Source organism: Macadamia integrifolia, unplaced genomic scaffold (assembly GCF_013358625.1).
Source record: "Macadamia integrifolia cultivar HAES 741 unplaced genomic scaffold, SCU_Mint_v3 scaffold3370, whole genome shotgun sequence".
Taxonomy (NCBI): domain Eukaryota; kingdom Viridiplantae; phylum Streptophyta; class Magnoliopsida; order Proteales; family Proteaceae; genus Macadamia; species Macadamia integrifolia.
In genome coordinates this window covers 6,101-19,102 of record NW_024869436.1, presented here as the reverse complement: position 1 = coordinate 19,102, position 13,002 = coordinate 6,101, and the positions used below count along the sequence as shown (strand labels likewise).

At 33.5% G+C, this 13,002-nt stretch overlaps 1 protein-coding gene across 1 annotated transcript; it reads left to right on the top strand.

The window, feature by feature from the left end:
• The first annotated feature begins 11,150 nt into the window (after positions 1–11,150).
• Positions 11,151–11,699, top strand: LOC122068081. The gene has a single exon (XM_042631929.1). It carries the CDS (start codon positions 11,151–11,153, stop codon positions 11,697–11,699), a length of 549 nt encoding a protein of 182 aa, XP_042487863.1.
• Positions 11,700–13,002: the final 1,303 nt, after the last annotated feature.

Genomic DNA, 13,002 nt, shown 5'->3' with positions numbered 1-13,002 from the left:
TATTTTCCATAATATCTAGATTCCATTTACTTAAATTGAGGTAGTTAATTAAATAATTATTTTAATATTTAATTAAATAAAGTCTTAACTCATTAGATTAAGTAATGTTCATAATGCATTTAATTGACTCTTAAAATTTGCTTTTAATTGTTTAAATTATTAGATTGATTAGGTTTTCCAAAACTTCCATCTGAAATTATTAGATTTGGGTAGTTTTCACCATTCAATTCAAGTTTTTGTCTTTCTTTAAAAATCTTTTTACCTATTAGATTAATAGATTAATTAGGATTGCAATAATTCATTTCACAAATCATTAGGGATTAGTATTAATCATTTTAATTAATTCAATTTAGGATCTCACAAATTCATTGATCATCCATCTAGGTCAGGCTCAATTAATCAAATTAGTTTAATTTATGGTTTCATAAGTTGCTAAACTAATCCTAAGTTTAGGCTTATTTCATTAGCTTAATCTAAGACTCATAATACATCAATTAAATCATTTAGGGTTTTTAATTTTTAATCAGCATAATCATTTCATTATTTGCATCATAACCTAGCTAGCATAATTTAGACACTTGGCTTAGGGTTTTCACATGTCATGCTTAGATACCTAGTTTAGGGTTTTCAGTGACCTAGATTTAGGACTAGTTAGTAGGGTACAAATAAATTTTGGTCAAACAAAAAGAGACCGGCCTTAGGGCCGGACAGACTAGGTGCTTAACACCTTCCCAGTCTGTCACTTGACACTTGTCTTGAATCTTGGTGTAAACCATCCTTATCCATCAGAGTCATTAGTCTCTCTCCCTTGATTGGGGGAGACATTTATGGGTCCTAGACCCTTTCTAGGTGGTGACTCCCTTTTACCCATAACGTGTATCCCTCCCTTGGCATTTGATGACTAGGGGATACTATCTCATCTCATTAAGGTCGAACCCTAGCGTGTGTACATGCGCTGCATGCCTTACCACGATTTCGACGGAGGTCCATGATACCTGCACTTGGAAATCCACCTCTAAGAGAAACCAAACCTTCGCATAACATGGAATAGAAAATTCTAGAAGATGGTGTCAAATGCCTTCTGAATATTAATTTTCAGCCCCATACTTCCCCCCTCTCGTGGATGTGTACATCATGTTTGCCAATTCCGAGGCCAAGTTGATGTTAGAGTGGATGTTCTTCCCTTTCTGGAATATCCCCTGCTCTTCAGAAATCGTAATGGGAAGCACCTTCGAAAATCTTAATTCTAAAGCTTTAGTGATAATTTTGCATAAAAAAATTCCCTATACACAAAGGGCGGAATTTATCCAAGGAGGCCGCTCTTTTTAATTTCAGGATCAATACCAAAATAATTTATTGATCCCATAGGGCATATAATCAGCAAGAAAAAAAAATTTTAATACCCCTACAAACGTCCTGAACTATGATATCCCAATGTACCTTATAAAAACTTCCAGGGAAGCCATCTGGACCCGAAGCACTCTCCGGATCAAGGACCCAAACCACATCTTTGATTTCAGAATCCGAGGGATCTCATCCAAGTTGTTCCCATCGCCTTACTCCAGGGAATTGGGAATCCAATCCAGAAGCTCCATATGATTCTGAAGGGACACAACTTTATGAAAATTCTCATAAAAACTAGTCACATATTCTTCAATCTGTTTTTTCCTTAGAAATCACCACCCCATCTTCTTTTTTAAGAACCCATATGGTATTTTACATCCACTTCATCTTTGGATAGGCATGGAAATATTTTGAACATCTGTCACCCTGCAGCCACCACCTAATACAGGATTTCTCAGCCCACAGCTTTTCATAGTTTTCCAGGGCGTTCAGATATCTGGTTTTTACATCTGATTCTAGGGCGAAGAGGGAGTCAGTCACTCCATTCACTTCAATCTCTCGTTGCATGTCCTCCATTCCCTTCTTCGCCTCCTCAAATTCCAGATAAAAATTTGGAAAACTAGCCTTGGCCCGAGATCGCAGCACACCTTTCAGTCTTTTAATTTTTTAACAAATACAACCATAGGAGATCCTCTAATTTCCTCAACCCACGAATCCTTCACAGTGTGCAAAAGGTTTCATGCTTAGTCCAAAACCTTTGAAAGCAATAAGGACAATTTCGAGGTCTCTCAGGTGCCTTAGACACTACCAATAAAGGAGAATGATCATAGGCCACCCTTTACAACACAAACTGATGGCAATCCTGAAACTAGGAGAGCCACATCATTACTAAAGCTATGATCCAACATAGCAGAGACATTTCCCCTTCTTCTATTGTTGGACCAAGTAAACTTCCGACCCTGGGAAGAAATTTGTATCAACAAACAAGAGTCTACCATCGCACCAAAGTCCGCAGCTGACCCCAAATTGAATGCTCCAGGTCCCTCTTTTCATGAGATAACAGGGTTGCTTTGAAATCTCCAACAACTATCCAAGACGTATTTGGACCTAGATAAGCCACCACTAACTCTGACCAGAAGTCCCTCCTTGCTGCGTGAAAACACTTAGCATAGACCACTGTGAAGAAAAAATTATTTTGCAAACATTGCATAGACATAGTAATTTGCTAGTCCGAAGATGCCATAACAACCGGCTTATTCACCCTTGTGCGCACCACCCAGGGATTAGGAGCTCTATCACCTCTATCATTATGAATAAAAACGGAGTCAAACCCTCGCTTGATGAAGAAAAGCTTAGGAAAAGCCCCTACCTCAATCAAGGGTTCGGCAACACACAAAAATCAGGCTTCTTCTCCCTTAAAATATTACTCCATTTATGCCAGGTAAATTGTTCCATATGAACGCATTCACCATGATGGTCCTAGCAGTGGCCACAAAATCCTTGATCTTACCACACCTATGCCTAAAGTTGAGGATCAGCTCTCCAAGCTCACTAGCACTGTATGATGGAATTTAAAACATGATAACTCAAAAATTGTAATAAGGATCTTGCCAATACACTATGAACCATTTCAATACAAGAGGGGGAAACGACATACCGTTCACCCTCGATAGCGTTTTGTTTCCAGTGGAGTTTGATGCAACCATTGATGTCGTCCTTGCACGAACCAGCAACCTTCTTCTTCTTCTTCGAGGTAGGTTTCTTCCCTTAGTATTTTCTCAATGCACTTCTCTAATGGGTGAGATTGGTACGTTACTATACAAGGGGGGGACCTAGTCTCCTTTAATAATACAATGCCCATCTTCCATTAAGGTAGGCCAATCAATTAGAGAGCAATCTTTCCTATTTGCAATCAAATTAATATGGTGGTATCCTTAATAGAATCCAAGATAATTTACAATCAAATCAAATATTGGGTTTCTATAATAGAACCCAATCAATGGTCAATTGAGACAAATAAGGAAAATAAATCTTACAATCTCCCACTTGAACCATTTGACCAGTTCACAACAACCCAAGTTTTACTTATGAAAAACAAGTTAAAAGATTTGTTTGTTAAAATGACAATTCTTGGATTCCAACAATTTTAAGAAACAATTCAATATAGCCACTTTAACAAAACACCCTATCCATTGGTTGCATTCAATAATACCTTGAATGAATGAAACTATTGATATGAACTATGGCAGTTATGCATCATTTATGGGTCGACACACTCCCTTCCACAATCACAGTATCAACAATCCCACCCAAACCGGTTCTTAAGTAGGGAAACAAATAATAAATGGTCCAAACAATAATATCTCATTTATATCAAAGAAATGTGTACACAATGATAAAATAAGAAATAATCAAAAACCATATATAATGTGATCACTATAAAGGAGTGTCATATACAAATACAAACAACCAAACACATTAATTCTTAATCAGACTCATACCTGCAATAAGATCTGTGTAAAACTTTGGCGCACTTATGCCTTAGTCATAAGTATCATATTGGTCATGATATGTACAATATACACTCTTGTTTTTGAATTATATTTATAAAACTGCATTAAACTCCAAAAAATTTTGCTTTACAAAAATGCTTATCATTCTTGAAGTAATTCACAGCTGCAATATTGTCTCAATATATTCTCAACAACTTCAAATGGCATCGACAACCCAAAGTCGTGAGTTAATGACAATATTGTTATAAATGTGGCATCAAAATATGCCACGAACTCTGCTTTCAAAATAAAAACAGATAGTCAATAATGCTTCTTAAACTTCAAAGAAACTACCTCACCATTAAGTAGAAACTCATATCTAGGTATAGACTTTCTACATCGAAGCATCATACATAATCAGAGTCCTTATATCTAATCACTTCCAAATAATCAGATTCTTTGCAGGTAAGTATACAATTCTTAGTTCCCTGAAGGTATCTTATTACTTTCAATCACATAGTTGCCCAATATGGAACTAATGTCATGACGAGTGCCAAAATGTTATATACATTCTGGATATTCTATGGGCACTTCCATAAATCAATTTTATCACATTAGATTATAGATGCAACACTTGATCAATAAATGTATATATTGTATCCCTCTAAAACTTCATCAATATAGGTTTCCTGTGATAGCCTAGATAATTGGCGAGATATATGATAACGTATCTTTAAGCTAGTAATAAAAGAGGTTAAACCTATATCTCTCATTTAGAAGTTCTTGAGAGAAACAATTTCGTATTGCCCATCTAAATAAGATTATTCATATACAAAACCAGAAATATAAACATGCTCCCACTAAGTTTTAGATATATACATCTATAAAGATGTTCACAATAAATCTGAAGAAAATAAAAGAAAACGTGGTTAAACATGCTATATACCACTATCAGGAAGCTTGTTTAACTCTGTATATGAATTTCTTATATATGCACTCTAAATCTTTCTTATTCATTATATTCTTCATACTCGTTTATGTAGACTTCCTCATTTAAGTCTTTATTCAAGAATACCTTTCACATCCATTTGGTGAAGCTCCAGGGTCATAATAAGCCACCAACGCTAAAATGATCTTAAGAGAATCATTTTTAGAAACAAAAGATAAGGTTTCATGGTAATCAATGCCTTATTTCTTTTCTGAGTGAAATCTTTACAATTAGTCTGGTTTTATATCTTTCAATATTACCTTTCGAGACGCGATTAGTTTTAAATACATACAACAAATTGCCTTAAAGCTCTTAGGTAGTTTGACTGAGTTCCCAGACATCACTATTACTAACTGATTTCATCTCATCTTTCATGGCATCTACCCACTTTTAAGAGAATCGTCATCATTAATGGAATGTGAAAATTATGTCATTCTCGATTCTAATATCGAACTCTGATTCTTGGAGATATACTATACAACCATCCGAAATAACAGACCTCTTAACTTTCAAAGGTCCAACATAAATTTTGGTTGAAGGACATTCATAGTATTCTATGTGATAACTACATCATAGAGTATTACATCTTTCATAGTTTGTTCATAAGATTATTTTCAATAGTCACCTGTGAGACAATACTATTATGATATGCAAACATCAGTAGCGAAATCTGATGTTTCTTAAACACCACCTTACATGGTTTCTCACTCCCACTAATGTTATCATTCTCTAAAAATCAAGCAGTTCATATTTATACAATTCTGGTACTACAGTCATTTGACCACTAACAACTACCCATAAAGTAATAATTTATGGTTTTAAGATCAAATTTTATTTTATGAAATTCGAACAATGAAGCATTTGCCTATCATGCTATGTACTAATTTCATAAGGGTACGATTGCATCTTCTACAGTGCTAAGTGTACCAGGAATTATGTATTGGGGAGTTATACCCTTCATCTTAAAGAATCGGACAAATACAATAATCTTTATGACAGTTACTATATTTTACTTCGATTGCTTATCTTTAATGTAATCTAAACAAATAGTGAAATCAGTGAAGTCAAGACTTGACATTATTCTTTCCTTCACTAATCTCTCTTTTCTAGGTCCAAATATATGACCCCAGCATTTATGTCATAAGGGCGAGGAATCAATATTGTTGGATTCATATTTTATTCTGACACTTATGTACAAAGTAAGAAGAAAGTTTCTAAAAGAGATATAATCCAAAATAATGTTTATAAAGATCACTATATAAATATCTAGTAGATACTAGATTTTTATCTTTATAAACATTAACAATTTTGTTCACCAAATTAAAGTTGTACATTCCAGAGTCAAGTCTAGATAAGTTTAGAACATATAGAGTATTCATAAGGTCTATTTGGAATCCATTATCCATAATGAGTCTATGAGTATCAATTGCTCGAACTCTAGCATCTATCAGGTTTCCACTAGACTTAACTCTACATTCTTTTAAATTCAACTAGACTCTACTCCCACATTCCTTTTGGATTCAATATCATAAGCTATCCTTACATGGAAGATTAACAATACCATCTTAGTGAATCTTTCAATTATCATATGAGATTAGTTAATATTGGTTTGAAAACATGCAAGGATTTACATTATTACCCTTCTTTTTAAACCAATCCTTATCTAACATTCTTTCTAGAAGTATCACTTCCTATTGTGAGATTTAAAATCTTTATGGAGGACTCACTATCTTTCTAGGTGTAATTTTTTATATTCTATTGTGTAGAGAATCAATCATTTTCTACCTTCGTTTATATTATGGTAGATCTTAAAGAGTCTAAACTTTTAAAGAATTGAATTTAACATAATCTAAGCAATGAATGATTTATTATAGGAAATATAATAGATAGAACTCTTATCAAAGAGAAGTAAATAACACATGTCTATTATAATATTAGGTTTGAGTTTTAACAGTAATAAAGTAACCTATTGCATCATTATAATCTATCCTTCGGGATCAAGATAGTAACATGCTAGTGGTTCAGTTTATAGGTGTTGAACGACATCTATAAGTAATCCTTAGGGCATAATTATTTAAAACATCAAAATGATCAAGAAAGACATACATTTAGATACTCACATTCTATCTTGATCTCTGTGCTTTTAAATATAGATCAACTCATTCATTCAAGAATGTATACCTTCAGATATTCACATTCCATCTTTGACTGTCATATAATGATCATCATAAGGCCCTAAAGTTTTCATTTAAATTGAATCTATTATACTTTTATGTATATAGCCAGCAATATAATCCATACAATTAAGAAGAATGTGTACTTTTGGATACTCCCATTCAATCCAACTATACGATCATTAATGCTCTAAATCCTTATATGATTTCAATTTAAATTGAATGTATCGTACAACAATATTTAAGGCTAAAGTATATAATTCATACAATTAAGAAGAATGTGTACCTTTGGATACTCTCATTCAACCCAATTGCATGATCATTAATATCCTAAACTCTTTTAAATGAAATATTTATATCACTCTTTAAGTCTAGAACCAAAGATATAATCTATACAACCAAGTAGAATATATACCTTTGGATATTCCTATTCAACCCAATTGCATGATTATTAATGTCCTATACATATTTAAACTTCAATGGTGATATACTTTCACTTAGCATACATTCAACATAAGGTGTTCTTAATCATTGCATATATACATCAATTTATACTTATTTGTTCTTATGAATAGTCTTCCAAACTAATGGAAACTAAAATAGAAATAATAAATAATCATTACTAGAATAAAAAAATTATAAGAATTTGATTCCAAATATGGTATAAATTGAAGTGTACATAATAAACTTGTTTATGTTTATAACAGAATCACAAATAGTACTAAATAAGACTAGAAATCTATCTAAGCAGTCAAGCAGAAATGTATGCCTTTGGACAGTCTCATTCCAACCTAACTATTAGACTAATGATTTATTATAATATATTATAATTTTATCTTTAATTTGATGTTATCACAGTTATGTTTAGGGTTAACGATTATGGCCATCACAATCATGATGAAATGTGTACCTTTGAATACTCCCGTTCAACATAATTGCATGGCCAAATATCCTAAACTAATTACAATATTTATGGGATAAAATTTTATTTATATTTAAGGCTAACAATTAAATTCGACACAATTGAGAGAAGTGTGTATCTTCAGATTCTCCCACTCTTCTTAGCCATGTGAATGTCATTAATGCCTTAAAATAGGGTTTTATAATGTCATTTATTTAATGATATTTGGATACAGTTATTTTTAGTTCAATCACTTTGAATTTTCATGATTGATCCGCTTTGGCGGTAATCGATTCACTAGTTTTCTTAGTTTTATCCCTAAAATTTCAACATCTAATCATTTATGACATTATTAAAGTATTAATTTAATTATCCCAAAGTTTAGTGCAACTAGGGTCATCAATATGTTATCTTAAAATTCTCCCATAATAGCAAACATAGGGAAAGACGGAATCAAAATCAGATTTAAAATGAATACAGAATCACAGCAGAAGCGGTTATTTAATGATTCTGTCATATAAATAATTCAGTCACTAAAAGGTTAAGTTTAGGTCCCTAATATGTATTTCTCTTATTACTTAAAGTTCCACCACATAAACATATTTGTTTTTATAAACAGAAATAGAAAACATATACTACCATAAATAGAAACACAAGTTAAATTTTTTTTTTTAATGACATAAAGAACAAAAACAGAAAAGTGTTTCAAGAAATAGAAATAGAAATAGAAACAGAAACAGAAATATATATATATATATATATATAAAACAAAACAAATAGATTTATAGGCTAATTTCTATTTCAATTTGCCTTTTTTTTTTTAAAACAAAACAGAACCTGTCGGAATATTTCGGTCAATGTCGAAAAGTTGACCAGTGGTGACTGGATTCCGGTGGGTCGCTGACTGACCCGACGGGTTGAAAATCTGGGTCATCGGGTCGGGTTCAGGTCAACCAGGCCCAGTTCGGCCCAAATTGATTTTGGTTAAAAAAAATTGATTTGGTTTGGTTTGGTTCAACATGATTTGATTTTAGATCAAATAAACCTCTTAATGGGTTATTGAGCTTAATGAGCTGCAGCAATGGGTTTAAGTCAGTTTTGATTTGAATTAAACATTACATGGGTTAAAGCCCATATCTGAATCACTTAAAAAATTAAATAAAACCTAGCCCATCACTAGAAGAAAAGCTCAATACTTATATCATTAAAAAAATTAAGAAAATCCAACTAAATATACATTATGATGGGAAAGTCCCCATCTCAATATCAACCCAAATCATATGAATAGAACCTTAACCAATTATTACAGCCTCTTTAATGGTTGATTTCAACTTATGACATGGTTGATTTCAGCCTCTTTAATGACATTCATCCAATAATAAATAATTCAAAATTATTCCAATAAAAAATATTTTCATGGATGATCTTAATTTTAAAACGATCCATAACCTATTGGCAAACCCAAGCTCTAATACCACTGATGGAATTTAAAACATAATAATTCCTAAATCGTAATAAGGATCTTGCCAATGCACTATGAACCATTTCAATACAAGAGGGGAAAACGACATACCATTCACCCTTGATAGCGTGTTGTTTCCAGCTGAGTTTGATACAACCATTGATGCCGTCCTTGCACGAACGAGCAACCTTTTTTTTCTTCTTGGAGGTAGGTTTTTTCCCTTAGTATTTTCTCAATGCACTTCTCTAATGGATGAGATTAATACATTACTATACAAGGGGAGACCTAGTCTCCTTTAATAACACAATGTTTATCTCCCATTAAAGTAGATCAATCAATTAGATGGCAATCTTCCCTATTTGCAGCCAAACTAATAAAGTGGGTATCCTTAATAGAATCCAAGATAATTTGCAATCAAATCAAATATTGGATTTCCATAATAGAACCCAATCAATGATCAATTGGGACAAATAATAAAAATAAATCCTACACTGCACTGTTGTGTACCTCACTTGGATTTTATATGCCCTCAATAGGGACTATGAGCATATCCGAATGCTATGGAAACTTGGCGGCATTGAGCATGACAGTGGTTACCATAGTTGCTAATGTGGGCATACAAATTGGCACAGGTGTGATCTCTGATGATTTCATAATAGAGCACATCATAATCATGGTCTGCCTCTTATTATTGCTTTTGCTGATGTGATCATCTGCAATAGCGTTTAGAGGCCAAACAGAATTCTGGCCAACTTATTTTAGTTCTAGACCTTCTTTAGATCCCCGATATGCAAAGAATGTGCAGGGCTTAAGAAAACTTTTACTGAAGTTCTATGTACTCAACTATACAGGCGACCCTCAGATACTGTCATGTGAAACTTCGAGTCATCACACTTTTGGCACACCATGTACCCTTTCTCTAGCAATTGTCTTACGAACCATGTTGATGAGGTTGAATACCGAAAAAAATATGTGGTTGTCCAGTGGTGATTCTGAGTCATCTTATGACTACAAATGGTCAATTCCCATCGTAATTGTTGCCCAATTTCTAACCATTGTGGTGGGTACTTTTGTTATTATCTATAGATGGTTTTCTTTTATCAGACACTGACAAGGATGATCTATGGAAACATCATGATGAATATTATTTTCTAGAAAGAGAATTACAATATCTGAAGTTGAAGACCTTATCTTTTTTGTTCCTCACCGAAAGCCTATCTAATGTCTATGTGGTTTCCAAAGATTTTATCATGGATGTGCTTATAAATACCCAAATCATTTTGCATACATGTAGTAGTCACTTCATCGGGCTTCCAATTTACACTGTGAAGAGATTCTTGGAATACATAATTCCATTTCATATTTTTTTTCCATGAGGACACACAGGATATTGAAAATTTGCAAAAGAATAATCATTTTCTGTGCCAGAATGTAGTGAATTTGTATTATCATCATCTATGGGTGCCACTTTTGAATCTTGGATATGCGAAATGGGAATCAAAGAAATGATGAGATGGACCACAGCATGTAAGAGGGAACCTCCTACTCAGCTCATCAAATTAATATCTGAATATGATACTAGTATGTCTACATTTGACTTCATTCGAAAATTAGCAAGATACATGGAAACAATATTTAGAGAGGTTACAAAAAAAATTTCCATGGATTACAAGAGATGCCAAATATGAGTACAGACATACTAGTATCACGGTGTGATTTTCCGTCCATCGAGGAATTATTCTCATGGTGGAAACGGAAAGGAAAAATCGTTGGGTTGAGCAAGCTTTAGATGGCTGTGATTATTCTTATTCCATACCATATATGGTCTGCAAGGAACAAACGGAAATATGAATGTTTGGAAAGAAATCATTCTTTTGTGGTCAAGGCAGTGTTGAGAGATTTAATTGATTTTTCCAAGTTAGTTCCAATCAATATCAAGTCGGTATCGGAGCTTGTATTTTCCAGACAGTTAAAGGTACTGATATCTCCATCAACAACAAGGAAGATTGTTAAAGTACCTTGGCAATGCCTTCCCTTGGTATATTGGAAGCTCAATATTGATGGGTGCTCGCTCGGAAATCCTGGTTGCTCTGGGGCTGGAGGGATTTTGCATGACGACCAGGGGATTCCCTCTAGGTTGTTTGCAAATTATGAAGGGATTTCTTCAAACTTTGTTGCTGGATTCATAGCTTTTTTTGCTGGTATCAATCATACAAGATCAATGAATATCCGAAAGCCCTGGATTGAATGCGATTCAATGGCCGTCGTAATGTGCATCAAGAACAAAAAAAATTCCATGGATGTTTCAGCAGGATTGGTGGTATTAAGAGCTACCTAGATTCTTGTTTATGGTATATATCCCACTGCTTCCGTGAGATCAACTGTGTAGCGGACAATGGCAAAGCATGCTGCCTTAACTATATTTTTTTCAACTTGAGATGTTATTCCATCTTTTCTTGTATTTGATATTAATTGGGATGCTCAATTGAGACCTAGATTTAGGTTCTCGTAACCATTTGATTGTATTTCCTTTGGTTGGGTTGCTTTTTCTGCTGATGACCATGCCGAAGGTGGAAAAGTAGTTCAATAATTTGTTTTTCTCTCTCATTCTTTGATCTTCAATTGTTTATTACTAAAATTTGCTGATTCTTAGAAAAAAAAAACCAAATATGAGTACAGAGTTTCTTGCATATCAACACTTCCAGCATGATAAATGAAACAAGATGGGTAATGACAAAAGAAGTGTGGGCTCAATCGAAGAATCCCAACCATTGGTTCCGAACCAAGATTGTCTTGCATGGATTCAAGAACCAATTCAAGGAATTTGATGATCTTAAGTGCGTTATTCGTGCTATAGGACAAAAATTTGGTTCGTTGGCTTCAAAACATGAGGCTTTGGTTACAACTGAATGTTTAATCATTTATGAATTCATAGGATGGGAGAAGTATGATAATTCAAATATAATTTTTCTCTTAGAAAATATTTTTGTACAGATGATCTGTTTCTTTCTGTTTCGTCTTCCACTAGCCATATTGAAGGAGATCGAGGAAGATGATCCAACTGAAATAGGTAAAGGAAGAGTGAGAAATGCCCTTAAGTTCCTTGGTAAACTTGAGTTGTTAAGCGATATTGGGGAAAAAATCAAATTGTCATGTCCAGATAATAAACTCAACCTTGAAAATCAAGAAAATGATGAACTCTCTCTCCTGTAGTTGCTCATGTCTATGTCTCGATCAAAAGTTGAGGCTGCACTCTCTCATTTGTCGTTGATACAAAGGTTGGCAATAGTGGTGCTTCCCTAGCTGATAAAATTAAAGAAATTGGATCCAACAAGATTGGTTGTACCTCTATTTTCTCTTTTATCTCTATTTTCTTAATAAAATCTAAAGATCGGCCAGGGTACCCAGATAAGTTCTTGGTTAAGAAAATAAATAAATAATTAGCAAGCATTATGTGGTCTATTGAGATTAAATTTCTTTTCTTTTTTTCTTTTTTATTTTGGTAGAATTTTTTTATAGCATTCTAAGGCAACCAGTATTTTAAAAAGACATTAGATTAGGAAAACTGACCATTATATTGTTCCGGCCATTTGAACCATCAATCATTTTACTACCAAAAAAAAGAATCATTTTTCCTAAAA